This window comes from Fistularia commersonii, chromosome 1, assembly GCF_037954325.1.
Source record: "Fistularia commersonii isolate RoL2024-O1a breed Wild chromosome 1, RoL_Fcom_v1.0, whole genome shotgun sequence".
Taxonomy (NCBI): domain Eukaryota; kingdom Metazoa; phylum Chordata; class Actinopteri; order Syngnathiformes; family Fistulariidae; genus Fistularia; species Fistularia commersonii.
Genome location: NC_141284.1, coordinates 23,059,652 through 23,078,140, shown reverse-complemented (window position 1 = coordinate 23,078,140; position 18,489 = coordinate 23,059,652). Strand labels below are relative to the sequence as shown.

General features: G+C 39.2%; 1 protein-coding gene across 4 annotated transcripts in view; it reads left to right on the top strand.

Moving 5' to 3' along the window:
* The window catches only part of fermt2 (FERM domain containing kindlin 2), a 39,919-nt gene extending 21,975 nt beyond the window's left edge, over positions 1-17,944 (top strand). The window contains exons 5-17 of one of the 4 annotated variants that reach the window (XM_086155140.1): positions 2,321-2,353; positions 3,912-4,137; positions 4,267-4,369; positions 4,537-4,644; positions 8,633-8,767; positions 9,091-9,140; positions 9,460-9,584; positions 9,708-9,814; positions 9,908-10,126; positions 13,113-13,133; positions 14,447-14,571; positions 14,678-14,819; positions 15,166-17,944. In XM_086155140.1, the coding sequence (XP_086011266.1) occupies positions 2,321-2,353; positions 3,912-4,137; positions 4,267-4,369; positions 4,537-4,644; positions 8,633-8,767; positions 9,091-9,140; positions 9,460-9,584; positions 9,708-9,814; positions 9,908-10,126; positions 13,113-13,133; positions 14,447-14,571; positions 14,678-14,819; positions 15,166-15,339 (1,568 nt within the window). In that variant the 3' untranslated portion in view covers positions 15,340-17,944. The remainder of the gene's footprint in view (positions 1-2,320; positions 2,354-3,911; positions 4,138-4,266; positions 4,370-4,536; positions 4,645-8,632; positions 8,768-9,090; positions 9,141-9,459; positions 9,585-9,707; positions 9,815-9,907; positions 10,127-13,112; positions 13,134-14,446; positions 14,572-14,677; positions 14,820-15,165) is intronic. The other 3 variants (XM_086155159.1, XM_086155150.1, XM_086155168.1) reach the window with 3 other exon arrangements.
* Positions 17,945-18,489: the final 545 nt, after the last annotated feature.

The following is an 18,489-nucleotide window of genomic DNA, read 5'->3' as shown; positions in this document are numbered from 1 at the left end:
GTTATATTCTATTACACTTTCTACATTTAATTGTGAAAGATTATTGACTGTAAAACAGGTTTCACTGGATCCAGTGGAACATCCTCTGTCCTTTTTTGTGTCTGGAGTTGTTATTTTGTGTATGAAAACCACTTCGATGCCTCCTGATGTCTGCACCCTGCTTCTAGTGACCAAATATGAACGTGTGAGATTGAAGCCTGCGTAGTCTCTTCAGCCGTTACTCCCAGTTCCTTGGCAAGGAGAATCAAGAATGGTTGAGATTCCACACATAGCTGGTCATGCTGCCATTTTAAACCCAAACCAGGCTACACTACTCCCTCCTTCCACTAGTGATGGAAGAATTACAACCAAGTGAGCACAGAGGAAGAGAAAACAACAGGTCCTGCGACTGTCAGACTCAGCATAAACCAGACTTATTCTATGCTTTTGAGTGTCTTCTCTGGTCTATTTGCAGGTTCTTAAGACTTAGCCTCATGTTAATATGTTAGTCCTTGCAAGTGGAAAGAATGTTGAAGTAAGCCACCAAGTATCAAAAACAGTTCTGGTAATGTAAGGATTTACTTATTATAGGTCAATGCATCTAATTTTATCCTGTATGCCCCGATATATGAATGTAATTAAGTGTAGAAAAGTCTTTAGAATTCTGTCAGAGATATGTGCACAACACATGACAAATACACCCAATGCTACATCAATTATTTCCTCAAGGGTGTACATCATTCATTCCCCATGGGTAATTTCAGGAACACCATAAGGTGGTAAAAGACAATTTGAAAAAAAATGTGCAAAGTCTATTGACTGTCATGGTCAACCAAATCATTCTTATCAGATCACATGCTAAATTTGAAAGGCTTCATTCGGTCCCATGCGGGGAAGGACTGACCCTTTAGCCCAGATCTCCTGATTGAAATCACAAGGCCTTGTAAAGAGGCCGGGATGCAATCAGCTCACAAGCAATCTCTTTTTTTTCGTCCTCTGGGGAGAAGGAGAGGGAGAAGGAGAGGGAGAAGGAGAGGGAGAAGGAGAGGGAGAAGGAGAGGGAGAAGGAGAGGGAGAAGGAGAGGGAGAAGGAAAGGGCGAGAGAGGGAGAGAGAGAGAGGAACCTAACTTTATATCAGTATACAATTATGAACTGATGACATGTTGACAAATGATTTTTTTTCTACCAATATTTCCTCCCAATGACTTGATGAATTTTTTTTTTTTTCAAGCAATTGGTTAAATTGTGAGAACAGGGAGAATACAATAAAAATAATAATGATGCGGAGGATACAATAATATTTTTTATTTTTCTTACACACATATATATATATATATATGAAAAAAAAATAAAAAATATATATATATATATATATATATATATATATATACACACAGACACACACACACACACACACACACGTTTGTGTGTGCACATAGCCATTTTCTGCCATTGTATCTGGGATTGGGTCATTAGGCAGCAGCCTAAGCAGACTTCCCTCTCCCTGGTTGCTTCATCCAGCTCATCTAGGATCTAGGGGAATCCTGAAGCATTCCCAGGCCCGCCAGGGGACAATGTTCCAGTAGCTAGTCATATAAATATATATACACACTTGTATATGTGTATAAAATGCTATACATCAAGATCTGTCCAAGCCTCGGAAGCCAATATTTTCTAAATAGTTAACACTTAAATCCTTGAACAACATTCCTACTTGAAAGATGGTAGTTATGGTACATCCCCATTTTCAAAAGTTCCATTTTTGATACTACTTTTTCCTGCTCCACAGAATTAGTAATTTCAATGGAAACTCATAATACTCATCTTTTGTCTCAGATACAGGACATGATTTAGGCTTTGAAGCCAGTTCATTGAGTCAGACGTTGCTCACCACATTTCAAAGTGACTCTTGTACCTAATTATCCTACCTCATAGCAGAATGGCCTATCTTGGTAGTCAGTACTTATTTTTGTGCGGCAGTAATGCATACTGGGCTGGGTCACATTGACCAACGCCTTGCCTGGGTTTTCAATCAGTCATGCATACTGGATGATTGTGAATGGGTGGCTGGAAACAACAGAACCTCACTAGTCATGCTAGGTTGATCTCTCTCCACAAAGAGGGTAAATTGAGTCATTTTGGCAGTGGTAGTGGAAATGCCATGGATCCCTTTTTTCTTGTGCTTGCCAACTTTTTTCTTCTCTCCTGTTTCATGCTGTCCTTTGAGTTCCTAGTTACTTAAATCTGTCCAATAGATGTTTGTTCCCAGTCCTATGCTTTTCTTCCTTTTCTCTTATCCTTTTCGGCCTCTTTCCCTCACCCATTCTCTTTTCATCCTAGCCTCTGAGATTGTTCACATCGGACCTGTGAAAGGTAAGCTTTTCTTTTCCTCTGTCCTATACTTTTAAGCTGTGCTTCCTCAAACATTGTCTCCAATTCCCTCCCTGCCATGCCCCTCACTCTCACAGCTGGAGTTTTGAGGTCACATGGCATCTGTAACCTTCAGGACTGTCAGCCGAGTCACCTGATTTTTCCAGACATAGTCAGCTGACTTGGGTGGCCACATGATAAAGACTTTGCCTCAAATTAGACTGTATCTTAAATCACTTTCTGAAAGCTCAGTTAGCCATTATAGTCGTGCATGCTTGCTGCTTAGCAGGAAGTCTGATGCAGTTTTATTCATTTAGTTGGAGGGGTCAAGAGGATGTGGTCAAGAGGAATATTACATGCTATATAGTTTTTTTTTTCTGTTTGACAGAACAGTGATCCTACTTACTGAGCCTGGACCCATTATTCCATATAGAATATGCTTGTAAAAAAAGAACAAAGACATACCACTGCTAACTTACTTTGGGTTCATCTTTGGCTGTAATACTTTATGGTGGTCTAGCTCCCTGCGTTTCTGAATGTGTGGGAGTCAGTGTGCTAACATTCTTTGTGTCTTTGCTTGTGTTTGAGAGTCAGTAAACAGGATGGAGGCTTCGTACTGTTTTTAAATGGCCTGCCAGTTTTTCTCTTGTACATAGTCTCCAGAGGTATTTAAATTCCAGAAGAGACCCTATGAGAGATGGCGGTACTCTCTATGACCTGGTTAAATCAGCATTAGGGAAAAGCAGTTAAGGGACCAATGAATAGCACCCTTTTCCATAAGAAGTGGATGACCGGAGCCTTTACCCTCTTCACATGACCTCAGCTTACAAACACAAATATGTGCCTGCACACTCACAAACACAAATGAAGCCCACTTCCTGATTTCAGAAGGGTTTTGGTGGTTGAGCCAGTGTTGCTTCTTGACCTAGGCCCTGCAAGAGAAGAGCAGGAATGAAGGAGTACTTGGGCTGAATGTTCCTCAAGGACAGCCCACAGGAAATTGGTTGCTTGCCTGTATTGGTATTGAAATTCAGTCCCGCTGAATAATGAAAGCGCAAAGAAACACAAACATCAACAAGCAAATGACTTAATCATTATATTTAAAAGTTTGTTGGAATTTTTTTTATCCATCATTGCATGCAATGCAGCATTGCATTCAATTGTTCATCGATCTTCCTTCCGTATTGTGCCTTCAGTCTCTTCTTTGTAGCAAATTGTGCTGTAGTTTGCTGTGTGGTGTCTATTCTCCCAGTTTTTCAGGTGTGAGTAAGTGGATATCCCTAATTGTATTTGACCTCATCTGCATGCAAATTCACATCAGTATTGCCTGGAAGTTTTAGCCACTCACCCATTATTTTTGGGCCAGTAATAGCAGTGTTGAACGCTAGCTAGCTTGGCTGAGCTCAATGTGTTCACTCTTTTTTCCTCTGATGCTTTGTTTGATGAAAATTTATATGGATGTGTACTTCATCACTCACTATTTCATGAAGGACTGATGAAATGTTTCATTAACAAACATCAGAGCTCTAACATTTTTTTTGCTTTTATTTTTTTCTGTCAGGAAGCATCTATTCAAGTCCAGGTTTGTACAGCAAGACTATGACACCCACCTATGACTCCAGAGACGGCAGTCCACTGTCGCCTACTTCAGCTTGGTTTGGCGACAGCCCTCTTTCCGAAGGCAATCCCAGCATCTTAGCGGTCAGCCAGACAATCTCCTCCCCAGACATCTTGGTCAAACTCTATAAGCCTCAGTCTCTCCTGGACAAAGCCAAGATAAATCAAGGGTGAGATATAGTTCATTTAGTTTTGTTACATTTTCTTTGGTAGAGTTTGAGGATGCTTTAGGCCTACAGGTGAAATTACCGGTACTTACCAAGAAATGTTTGACCAAATGTTATGTCATGGCTTTATAGGTGGCTGGACTCATCCAGGTCTCTGATGGAGCAGGATGTAAAGGAGAATGAAGTGCTGCTGCTAAGGTTCAAATACCACAGTTTCTTTGACCTCAATCCAAAGGTAAATCCTGCAAACAAATCCTTATCATCTAAATATTTTACAGTTTATACAGTCATTTTTGATGTTATGCCCTTGTATCAGAAAGCCAGTTGTAATGTTTCATGACTTCGGTGGTTCAAATCTTTTCAATATTTGTGTTTAACTTGCTATGATCAATTGCTCCACAGTATGATGCCATCCGAGTGAACCAACTCTATGAACAGGCCAAGTGGGCAATTCTGCTGGAAGAGATTGAGTGCACAGAGGAGGAAATGATGATGTTTGCAGCCTTGCAGGTAAGTAGGATACATGGGTTTTATTATACTGTAGCGTCTGAGCAAAATGTAAATGATCAGACCGTAACGCTAAAGATATATTCTTAGACATTGGCCAGCCTTCCATGAGTGAGTAATTGGTATCCTGTTTTAGCACTGCTTTGTCAGGGTCTGAAATTTGTCGAGCTAGTCCCCTTTTTCATTGCATATAGTGCACATCGTCCTCTGTTTCTCAAGATAATGAATTCCATGGGCTTCAAGCCCAGAGCTGAACCATTTGGCTGCCAGTCTTTTTGCTGCATACTGTACATACTAAAAACCTTACCATGGAAGAATGATTTCAAAATGATATTATCACATGCCTCATGTAATAGTTTTAGGTACTGTCCTTTCACTCTATCAGCATTATTGGCATTATTGGCAGCATTATAAACCACTAATAGTCACTATACTTTAAGAGCTATTGTTATCCATGGTTTCTCAAGATGTAGTTTCAAAACAAAAATAGAAATCAAGCCTTTAAAGATAGAGAATCATCATGAGTAAACACATGACTGTTAGCAGAAAGCTACTGAGATATTACACTGCTTAATTGGTTATTTTGAGATGGAGTACTTGACCGTCCATTCAATTATTTTAGCTTGACGGCTATTTTCTGCAGCCAGAATACTGTTCACTAAAACTACACATGCAGAGCCAAAGGGACACTTGTGACATTTGAGATGCTTTCTCTTCTTGTGAGATACACTGAGCGTTCTGGGAATGATGAAAGTGATATACAGATGTGAGACCCTTTTGCCCCCTAAGGTTGCCTTCATGAAAACTTGGGGTGTTGCCCTCGCTATTTCTGACACTCGTAAACTGTGTACGCCAAGACCTAAGGACGCCACCCTATCCTCACCCCCAGGGTAATTTTAGAGTATCTCAGCCACAGGATGATGTACCCTGTCCCAGACCACCCACCCAAGCAACACCATCTCATAGACCTGCTCACATACCTCTAAACACTGTCTTACATGCATAGGTGCTATGAATTTTCCTTCCAACAGTGACTATATTTAACTGGTTTCTTGTTACACTTCTCAAGAAGAGATGTTAATCCAATTAGGTGTTAAGACTAATATCTGCTCTGCCACTGTCTTTTAGCGGTTCAATAGCTGCTATATTTCAGCACACAGCATATGCTCAGAAGTTTGGCTAAGGTGTCACAGATAAGTGCAGCTGGGCAAAGGGGAGTAAGCTAAAGAATGTGGATGTTAGCGTCTAAATAAAGAGTAGTTGTTGTCCACATTCAGTAGGTTGGTGGATATGTTTGCATGCAATCATCTGAACAGCTTGTTTTGACAGCACATTTAAGTTAGATAATCAGGAGTGGAAAATAGTAACTGACTTAACTTATGAGTCAGGGTACTTGGGACATCATTGTATATATATATATAACTCATTTCAAGATGAATTCCCTTGAGTTCCCTTGCACTGCATTTTTAAATGCCTGTCAAAAGATGGAGAGGAGGTGGAATAAATTGTCTTGGAAAGAGCCTTTTGCTTCTCATTTTCTAATCACTTGAACCTCACATATCCCTCAACTCTGCTTTTATATCTCTAATTGCCTCAGGAAGTTTTATTTTTAAATGCATTGTGGGGATTGGCCATTGGGTGACAGTCAACAGGGGGCATTAAGTATATGACACAGACTAAGATAAAGCCATAGAAAGCTTTACAGGTGATTCCATTTAGAGAACACAGTTCTTTTATATCGTTTTTGTGTCACTATGGGAAAGCTGCCTGCATTTCCTTCCAGAAAGGATATACTGTGACAAATGGATACCCCCTCTTGAAGGGTATGGGACTTTTGTTCTATTTCAAAGAATAGCTTGGTTTTAGTCGAAATTAAAAGACCTCCTTTTGTTTGTCAAAGATGTCTGTTCACAATTGAAGCAATAATTTAAGCTAATATCCAGAGAGACTTGAGATCACAACTTGTGCTGTTTTTCCCCCAGTTGTACATTTATATTCAATTTTGTGATTGTCAGCCTTACTATTCTATGGATAGTTTGGCATGAAATAACAATAATTCTATCAGATGTTGATGATTTCAGCAAGCTGATTCTGGCATTATGCCAGATGGGAATAATTACAAGTGAAAGGTAGGCACAGCGCAAAATTAAGCTATTGGACAGAGAAGAAGTGTTTCTTTTCTCCCTCGTGCCAGTGGAAAAATTATGTTCAGCACTCATTTTCTCCATTAGCTGGATAAACTAATCAGTGTCCCCACACATATAGAAAATTTAGGGCTGGGGCTTATAATGCTTGAGAACCAAGGGATACCAAAATATCTGTTCCTGCTACACTTAAAGTTACAGTTTATATATGAAGTTCCTTCATATATGAAGAAATCCCTCACTCAGTGTCGGGGTAAGATAGGCAATGATGGTGGGTCACTTGCCTTGAAACTCCTGCTGTCCACTTCGGAGGAGAAGGAGGCTCCATCTACCTTGCTAATACTAGGGGGGAGTGATGAACTTACTTACCATTTTGTGAAATGTTGAACCCCCGCTGTCATCTTTCCTTGATCATTGTACATTAGATGTGTGCAAAGCATGCAGCTGCGAGGCTCAACATCTTATTGCCAGGCGGATGTTGTAAAAAATTTTGTTGGCAAGTCTCCAAAAGCTAAACAGATGAGGAAGCCAGTTCTTTGTCCCTCCTGAGCTGCTTAGTGAGATTTCTATGATCCAGAAGGATAACGGCACCTTCTGTTTGCACCACTGTCTTAAGAGACCGTCGTTTTATTCTAGAGGATGTTTCTGTTCTCAGCTGAAACCCGAGGACATATTTGAGCAGCATCCAGCTACATCATCATCAACATAAATACACAACAAGTCTATTTTTCATGGAAGATGGTCAGTTTGCATCCAGTAGAAACTTAGTAAAGCAGCTGCTCTATCACTAAAAGGCCTGAATGCCCTTTTTGATGGTGAACTACACAAGGATGTCACTGTCAAACCAAATACCACCATGTGGAAAGGCATGTGAATTCTTACAGACCATCTTCACAAAGTGGCCATACAAGCAACAGAAAGCCAGGTGGGACTCATCAAGGTTAGGGTTGATTGTTTTAGAATCTTAAATGGATGAGCTACTGCTTGTCCTATGAAACTTTTTCATTGCTGAGTAGCCATGGCCTTATTTCTGCAGGATGTAATTGAAAGAATTAAAGCTTTTCCCATCAGTGAAGTTTACCTGCCTCATTTAGTTAATTGACAGCAGGTCAGTACCCCTGGTTCTTCCTCATGTCTAGATAATCCTAGAACCTTTCAAACCAATGGAACAGGTGGATATGAAAATGTTGTCCCTCTATCCATAACCTTAAATCCTTGTCAATACTTATTGTCTTTGCTCACTCTCACAATGTTGTGAGTAAATACAAATGTGTGGCTTGTCCTACAACAAACAGTGTTGAGAATGTTGTGTCCACACAATACCACTCACATTTGCCAGTGAATCAACATCACTAGTCATTTGAAATCATGCATGTTCAATCAGCCAATGGTTTTTTGTTGTTGTAGCACCTTCTTAAGTAGAACTTTACTTGTCTTGATCTGGATGCCACACGCAGGCTTTCATTTGGTCGAGTGTTTTAAGTCCAATTGAAATCTGGAAACTCAGGAGAAAGATGTTAGACTAGCAAATATCCCCATCTGATGAAAACATTGACATTTGAATATGTTGCAACATTTAAAAGTACTGTGATGAGAAAACAATCGTTCTCTGGAGGGTACCAGAAGGCAAGAATTTCAATTAGATAAAGATGTGAAAGAAATAAAATGACTATGTCCTATATACTGTATTTCAGATTTGTGAAGAGCAATAACTTGATGTGCTGTTTTGTGTTTGTTTTGCTTTTTGTCTCCAAATTGTGCAAGACATGGTATAGATGACAAAGGCTTTGAAACGTATTAAACCAAATGCAACAACACTTCGAAACCATCCCCTTTTTCTTCCCCAGTATCACATCAACAAGCTGTCAATCATGTCTTCAGACAACCACATGAATAACAGTGAGAAGGAGGTCGATGAAGTGGATGCAGCCCTGTCAGACCTGGAGATTACATTGGAAGGAGGAAAGACATCCAACACATTGGTGTGACCACTGTGATGTATTTCAGCTGATATAACTTTTTCAATTGCAACAATTCAATAATGTCATTTGTCTTTTTTGATTGGTTTCTTTTCATCAATTGCTTTTAAAAAGCAACGTAGACCGACCCCGAGCACTGTAATGACAAATTCAGGAAGTGTGAACTGCCATTTTTAATGATGCTTTTGCCTGAATTAGAGCAAGGACAGAGGTCTATGACAATTTAACACGGTCAGCAAAAATGGCTTCATTGAGCCCCCATATGTTTAACCATGGCCTTATATAACTAATATTTTGTTTTGTTTTTTTTTCCTCTCTTTTCACAGGGTGATATCACATCCATTCCCGAATTAGCGGATTATGTCAAAGTCTTCAAGTAAGTCTGTAGCCAGTCAATTCCACAGAACTAGCGTTTATTTTCTATATCTAGAAGGAATGTGGCAACTGTTTGCTTGTCTATATAATTATGAGTTTGTGTGTGTGTGTGTTTTATTTTTATTTTATTTTATATTTTTTTCCCAAATGCTAACATTGTTTGGATTGATAGGAAATCTGCTGCCTGCTGCATGTTTTGTATTATCTATTGGGCTAAAAAAAAAACTGCATTGGCTCCTGTAGGTGGGGTTGGGAGCGTCTTAAAGTGTTATGATTTGATGAGGCTATTAAATCTGATGTTTTTTCGTTATGTGTTTCAGACCCAAGAAACTGACGCTGAAGGGCTACAAGCAGTATTGGTGTACATTCAAAGACATCACAATTTCCTGTTATAAGAGCAAAGAGGAGGCACATGGGACACCTGCTCATCAAATGAATCTCAGAGGTGCAAACATATAAAAAATGTCATTGAAACCTTCCAAGAACAATGTTTTTCCTTCTGCTGTCATAAGCCTGATTCTAACCTTTGACTGTTTCTTCCACTTTGCAATGTCACTTCCTTATGTAGGTTGTGAGGTAACTCCAGATGTCAATATTTCGGGTCAGAAATTCAACATCAAGTTGCTAATCCCTGTGGCTGATGGCATGAATGAAATTTGGCTCCGGTGTGACACAGTAAGGCAAAATTTAGAGCTACAGGAATAATGCTCTCAACAAATATCCAGAGAGGCTTGTTTTTTAATGTTAGCCTTTTGTTTTCTACCCCAGGAGAAACAGTACGCCCACTGGATGGCTGCATGCCGTTTGGCCTCCAAAGGGAAGACCATGGCAGATAGTTCATACAACCTGGAGGTCCAGAACATTTTGTCCTTCCTAAAGATGCAGCACATGAACCCGGACCCCCAGTTCATCGAACCCATTACTACGGATATCAACCCAGAATGCCTTGTGTCCCCGCGCTATCTGAAAAAATACAAAAATAAGCAGGTTAGTCATGGAGGAAAAAGCTTGTTTGTGTCCATACTGCTGTTATAAACTCTGACTGAAAACAGAATTCAAGGTGAAGTGTACTTACTCAAGATGACACCGGAAGAAGATTGCTGTCTGGTCTAATGTGTATTTTGCAAAGGATATTTATTTGTTTGATCTGTAAAGTTTAATGGAATAGCATTTGATGCTTCCCAGATGGCCACCTCTTGGCATCAGGGTTGTCTTGCTGTGGAATGCAGCCTTTTTTTCACCCCTTTACTTTTCTTCATCTATTTGTTTTCCTCATCCCCTTTTATCTGGGGTGAAACTAGGACAGCAGACATCAAAAAGTCTTATTGTATGCTCGAGTAGAGCTCCCCTTGTCATACCCTCAACAACATCTTTGCTCCTATACCTTTGTATGTGTAAGCCACATTTGAAAGGTAGAGATATCAATAGTTTCTCTGTAATATGTGTCCAGTCTAACTTAATTACTGACCGTGGCTGAACTATATAAGCAAACCACAGACATGTATCTTAATTATCAGGTGTCATATTTAAACACAAAGAATGAATTAGTTACCTTGTTGATACTATGAAAACACTAAGTAGCCATGGATTTACATGTAAGTATTACTTTGGTGTGTGTACATTGGAACAGCTGAGTACACGGCTGCCATAGCTGTGTTAGCTGGATGTGTGAGTAAAGGTGGGGTTGTCTCCTTCGAGCATAGTCACTCAGTCAATCTGACTTTATTTACTTTGAAGTAGAAAAGTGTATTGAAAAGAGTGTTGCTAGGGGTCGAAGGGTGGTGGTACAGTCAGTGATTACTCAGACGTGTGTGTGTGTGTGTGTGTGTGTGTGTGTGTGTGTGTGTGTGTGTGTGTGTGTGTGTGTGTGTGTGTGTGTGTGTGTGTGTGTGTGTGTGTGTGTGTGTGTGTGTGTGTGTGTGTGTGTGTGTGTGTGTGTGTTTACAACAAAAGAACCTAATAGATTTATCATATGGTTTCACTTCCATCTGTATCACACATTGACGATCTGTCAGGAAATTACTTCAATACAGTTTGGGTAAGGCAGTGGGGAAAAAACAAGCCACATCATACAGATAAACTAATCCATCGTTTGTCAATCTTATTGTGTTAGTCACACCTAAATTGAGGTTCCTTTTATTCATATATATATGTGATCCAGGTTTTTTCGACAAAGCACACCTGTCATTTCGGCCTGTCAGAAAGGGATTAAGCGATAATGAAAATCATAGACTGTACCAAATAGTTTAACCAAAATTAAAAACTACAAATTTGCCCAATTTGAAACCCTATTAATAGGATTTTTTTTAAATAAGGATTATGTTTGTCGATCAGATATTTTGCCATCTCATTCACAATATTCTTACTGTGTTGAATATTGTAATACATTAAAGTTCTTGGGCAGATTTGATGGACGGAAGGCCTTCGAGGCCTTTACCGGTTATCTAGCTGTGGTAAAAATAGCTTGCTTGAATTACGTTAAAAAGGACTATTAGCCCAGCAGAGTATTTTTATTAGATCTGTAGTTCTTTGAGGCCAAGTTTCAATCTTGCTCACAAACCATCTCAGATAGAGTTCTCCTTAGGTACAATGTAAAATCGTGTTAGCAATCAAGTGTATACACCCTACATTTGTATGTGTTCATTCATATGTGTACTCACGTAGTGGGCGTGGGGAACCAGGAAATGAGCCGTGGCTAAGAATGCAGCGCGGGAAAACTGTCTGGGAAGAGCTCTGTCAGCTGTGACCACTCCCCATCCCCCTTAAACTGGACTTCCTGTTGCCAGACTGGCCTGAGGAGATTTTCATGCTTGCGTTTCCAACCTATACATTCACAAGAATTTAAACAATTTCTGCACCAGTGCAGTTCTAGGCCAAACCTATGCATTAACATGAGAGCAAACAAATGATAAACCAAATCAAGGGATTTGGGGATATGGTAGTTTTACTTCTTGAAGTCTAACATACGCTATCTGGTTTATATCGCCATCTTGTGGCTCATAGGGGAGTTGCTCAAAATTATTGCTAAGGGCAGGAAAAATCTCAGGGGGAAGGGCTTTGTTGAGTAATGGACAAATCAGTGGCCTGGGAGTAAACATTAGGAAATTTAAAAAAAAAAATAAAGTAATGAGACTAGGCAATAAAATGTCCACTACTTCCAGAGGAAAGTTTGAATATGCGCAGAACCAAAAATGGCAGCTTTCCTATGCATACATTTTTTTTCCATATATCTATTGACAGTATGACATGAAATGAATTGGCTGAGAAATTTTCCAAAACATCATCTAAGAAACAAGAGTCCTGATGCCTGTTGACAGCTTATGTATCTAATGTCCAATCCTTTTCAGAAAACATTTGTAATGAAATTTATACAGTGTCCTTACTGGGACATATGAGCTTAATTGTTGGTTGTTGATTTGAACATTTCCGATGTCATTTCCAAACAGACTTGATGCCTGTCAGACCTGTCAATCAGCACCTTACACAGCCTTACTTCCTCATATCCTTTCAGACTTTGAGGGGTGGGCCATGATTATCTGTCACATTGCCACAAATTATAAACATTTTACTGATTGGCTTAAAACTTCATCAAGTGCTCCAGGTTTAGATCGGCTTCAGTGAATCAGACACAAAAGTCTTTACTGGTAGTTATGTAACAAGTTACCGCATGAACGGTCACTCAGTGAATGTATATCTTCGTCTTGATGCATATAAAATGATCATTTGAATCTACATGTAGGCCATACAAATCATCTGCTCAGCTTTACCCCAAGAAGTGTCTTGATTTCAAAACTGTACAGACATTTTACTCAACTTGTTGGACTTTTGTAAACACAGAACAGTGCATGAGCGTAGCTGCTGATTCTTAAACAACCCCTTTCAACATTGATCATACTTGCTTGTTCTATTTTTTTTTTCTCCCTTTGTGTGCATCTCTTTATATTTCTGTGCCCACCCCCCCTCCTCTCTTCAGCAAGGCTTGGTCAGGGACTTGGTAAGTTACGATGTAGGTGCCTTCACATTTTAGAAACATGCATGAATGTGGAAACTCTGACCACTATGTGTTTCTGGGATGCATCATGTTACAAGAGCTAGTAGTACGATGTAGTGTTGTCTGATTGTCAGTTGTGAATATAGTATTTCCCTGATAGTCCTAGTTTGTCAATAGATCTAACACCATTCCAGGGGACCATAAGACAACCATTCAGTGGTATATTTTGAATATGCTGGTGTATTTTAATTGTATCTGTAGGATTTAACAGCTAAATATCAAGATTATTCTTCAAAACACTAATGTATTTGTTAAATGAATGTGCTATGATATTGTTATATTTTGTTTAAACTTATTAAACATATTCTATGCATTCAAAATTAACTCTAGATATTGAGGGAAAGATCACAATGATAATTAATGAGAGCTACTTTGAAATTTTAGTTTATGTCTTTGTATTATGAAAACCAGGGATGAGTACCTAAGTGAAGGCATCTCAAGCCGTCAGAGTACAATCGGTTTTAGCAGACTCTTTCCTCCATGCTTGTTAATGGCAACTATTTTAATCCAGATTTTTTGCAGGACCTGAAAAATCTTGGAAAACAATGACCAATTATTATTACTGTTCTATCATGTAAACTTTGTTCCTGTAAAATAACTGAAAATCAGATTGAGGCGTGTTTTTTGAAAATTTGTAGAACTGAAGGGACCTTTAAATTAACTGAGAACAATTACTTTTGTAAGGTATTATTATATTTAGTACACAAACAAGAACAAGTTGACCAAACTACATTTATTATTACACCCCAGTAAAAGACCAGCAGTAAATTAGAATCTTTAGATGACAGAATTGTCTTTTGTGTTTATGGTTCTCTGCTCATCTAGTTAAAGTGCTTGAGAATTTTGGCATTAAAGATCCAAAATTGACTTTGGCACCATATAGCAGATCCATGCATGCATACTTGCATAGGTTGGAAGCTTCCTTTGACTCATTAACCTTTTCCAGCCCTTCTTGAGACATACAAGATCATATTAGTCTATACTGTATGTGTGCTAGCCTTGTTACATAGACTCTTATTGACAACCCTTTTTCTCTTCTTAACCAACATTGTGTGCTTCATGGAGAAGGCCATGGTGTGTTTCTTTATTGGGTTTGTGTGGCTTTGTATGCATTGGGTGATTACATTTTGGTGGTGGAATAATTTTTTGACAGTTGGAGAATGTCCTGCTGACTGTCAGTTGGGACTCAAATGATGAGGTCATTATACCAAAAAAAAAAAAAACAAAAAACTGAGCACATATTTTTTTTTTCGTAGATTTCAGCTCGGATCCTTGAAGCCCACCAAAATGTGGCTCAGATGAGTCTCATTGAGGCCAAGATGCGCTTCATCCAGGCATGGCAGTCGCTTCCGGAGTTTGGGATCACTCATTTCCTGGCCAAGTAGGATTTGTTTCAGCTGATTTTAGTTGATGTATTTTCGTTCATACTGTTGCACATTCAGACAGAGGCAACTCTGCTCACAGGATGGTCCTGTAATTCTCTGCAGATTCCAAGGTGGAAAGCGTGAGGAGCTGATCGGTATTACTTATAATCGCTTGATCCGTATGGACGCCAACACTGGAGATGCTATAAAGACATGGCGCTTCAGCAATATGAAACAGTGGAACGTCAACTGGGAGATCAAGATGGTAGGAAGCACCTTTTAATGCCACAGATTGGCCGCCTTTCACACTAAATCATTCAAGTGACGGAATTCTAGTTCCTTATCACAATGAGACACATCAGATAGACATAATGAAGGTATTAGCAGGATAAAGGAGTCCTAGCATGTCTCACATTTTAGAGAAGAGACTGTATAGTTTTGGTCTTGAGGGTTGTGTGTGATTGAAAATGTGAAGATTCTAATGACGGGATTGCACAGGGGCCTCACCATGAACAGGATGTAAATACAGCCTTAGAAACCAAATCCTATACATAAGCATCCATTATACTATCATTCATATCGACCGTAACAGCCGTGCTCTGTGTTCTTAGGTGACGGTGGAATTTGCAGATGAGCCCAGTCTGTCTTTCATCTGTGCCGAAGTGGACTGTAAGGTAGTCCATGAATTCATCGGGGGCTACATCTTCCTGTCCACACGTGCCAAGGACCAGAACGAGTCTCTAGATGAAGAGATGTTCTATAAGCTGACCAGTGGCTGGGTGTGAACTCCCTCAGACTGCCAGTGGTCAATGATCGTCGACCAGGGGCCAGGATGGGTGAGACAGGGATGGGGTGGGGGTGGGGATTCTATTGTATGGTTTTTATTTTGTTGTACTCTTTCTCTGTCTTTTTAATTGATAGGGGCTGTTCTGAAGACTTCAGAACAGTGCCGCTTTTGCCATTGGTTGACATAGTTTTTATTGTTTGTATTGCATTTAATGCTAATGAAGTAATTTGCTACAACACTAATTTGCTGGTGAAGGCAGTCCAGATGAACTTTGAACCTAACTCCTGTGGTGTGGCAGAAGCCTGCTACTAAACCAGGGAGCTTGTCTGTTTCCCTCCTCGTCCCCTGGACTGATGGCCATCGACTTGCGTCCATGACAACCCCTTTAAAAGCAATCAAACACCCACCCAAAGATCTTTATTTCCCCCTATTCCTCACTGGTATCTTCATCTTTTTTAGAACTGGACTAAAGGAGCTGATATCAACATGTTAGGTTTTTCAGTATATGTACCACTCATAGTCACAGTTTTATCTATTTATCCTTTAACTGTCATCATAATCAGAGGGTCTGATAAGGAGTAACTGTATGTCCATCCTGTTCGTTATTGAGATTTGAGTCATGTGTAAGCACTTCAACAATTTAAAGCCCTGCTCATGAAATAAGCTGTTGTATACTTTACCTATTTTTTTTTCCATATTTCCTTGTGGTGTCTAATCAGGTTCTGTCCACAGTGCATGTTAGTGGAGTCGCTCTATTGAATGGCAAAAAGACACTACAGATCATGAGTCTAAGGACTGTCCAACTGACATGCTGCAGACATTCACATCTATCTGAATAAGTAATTTACTTTATTTTATGTTCCTGAAATGAACAATTATTGGTAGTGTTTTGTTTTGTTTGTCTTTTCAGGGTACGTTTAACTGAGAGGTTTCTAATGTCACATTGTATCTTGGGCTGTTTCCATAGCCATTGTTTTCTGGTTCAGTTGAATCAATCTCCAGCACGTTTTCCTCTTTGAAGTTTTTTTTTGGCAGTTGTAAACTCACCAATCACACTCGTCCCACTTGCATGTAGGCTATATAAACTGGACTAAGTTCTCGATAAAATTCTGTTTTCAGACTGGTTTCAAACTAACTTTGATGCCTTTCCTGTGTGGTTTAAGTGTAAATTCCCCCTGCTTTAGTTTAACCGTGGAAAACCACAGCAAAGCAAATTTGAGTAAAAGTGAGATGCACATAAATGTTGGCGATATGCTGTAATCTGTCACGCGTCCACATCGATTGCATCTGACAGAACAGCATGAACATTTCCCTACATTCTTGTTGACTTGGTGATTTCTTTGTGAAAACAAACTGCCTGAAGGGGATAATGCTCCCAAGTTTACGAGCCCTCATCTAATTGAAGCCAGAGCAAATATAGGTGTGGAAACGGCCAAAAAAAAACTAGTTAAAAATGGTTTGAAAAGAAGGTCATGTCTATCTAAGATGTTTGTGGGGTTCGCAAATTTTTCATTTAACCACTTAACATAAGGTTATGTAGTTATTTTTAGCATGTGTCCATTAAATATATATGTATTTTTTCCCAAATTTTTGAACACTGCTTATTAGTGTGCATTAATATTCTTCAACTTTTATTTATGGCTGCTTTTCCAGGGTTTCAAGTTGCCAAGTGTTGCATTTGAATCCTTTAATTTGCAGGCCTTCATGTCTGTTTGCATGCACACTACAGAGAACGGATGCTATTGATAATCCTTTGTATCACTGCTATTACCCTCTCCATACTTTGTTTTTCCCCACTTGCACCATAAAGTATTATGTTATCATTACACACCAGCAGAAGTTCACAGTTTGAAGAATGAATATGCAAACTTTTTTTTTCCTGTGTCCTCAGTATGAAGGATCAGTAAATGAAGTATTATTGTTTTGTAACTAATGTAAAAACACAGGTTTTATAGAATTGTACAGTTTTTTTCTGCTTTGAGGGTGCTCATTTTTTTTTCTTTTTAGAAATGAGAGGAAGCCATCTGTCAACATCTGTTGTATTCAGAAATGTGCCTGCAGATGGTGTGGTTAGATGAAGATTAATATGAATATATATGAAGATAATACTAGTCTCAAACTCCAGGTTTGATTAAAATGTTTGTTGCGTACATATTTTTTTTTTCCTTAAATATGAATACCTATGCCTTTTCAACATGCTGCTTTATTCTTGCATTTCAGCATTCATTTGTTCAATGTCTTCTTTCCTTCACATCTAGCCGTCTGTCCGTTTGTGGCCCTCTGTTGCATTTTTAAATCTTTGAACCGACAGTGACACTGTATGTGCAAATATGAGTTTGTTTCAGATCCTTCCTAAAATACTGCACATTATTGTTTGGCTTCGTCACAACTGAAGTATTTCATTAAATATTGTCCACATGAAGGAGACCCACATTGTCTGGAGCTGGAGTCCAATCAGCAAAAAAGAACAGTTAGGAAAAAACTAAGCCCAGTCTGTTTTTTCCCCCTGTTTCTCTCTGTTTTTGCCTCCAGTGTCAGGAGCAGCAGTGCATGTTGCTGTGCTGGTTTCTGACTAAAGAATGCATTTATTTTAAAAATAAAAAGTAAATTTTTATTTAAAGTTATTGTGTTCTGTATTCTGTATCACCTGTCTTTTGGCCAAATGTAAGGAGTGAAATCAACATCGCATATGGAGAGGGTGTTTCTTCTCTTGGTTGCTTGTGATTGGTTTCCGAGTCACAGCTGTGCTGTCCTCCTGGACGCACCCACCAGTGGAAACAGCTGCTTTCCATCTCTTATGTTTGGCTCGGTGTTGTAGTTGTGTTGGATGGTGGTGTGAATGGAGAAGGATAGCTAGCTGAAGATGTGTATTAATAGAACCAATTTGCTGCCCTGCTACTACAAAAAGGCTAGTGTAAAGTGTAACCTTTTTGTAACAAAACCTACAAACAAAATTCAAAATTATTTGCTTTCCGTTCCCCCTCGAGTCAGGTGGTTGTGTATGGAAATTACATTGTGTGACACTAAAGCCAGTACTTTTGCAACTGGAAGAAGCCATTCCATATGTCACACTACAGTAGTTATATACCGGTACATGTTTTTAATACACGAGCAAAGCGTATAATAAATTAAAAAAAAAATATAAATT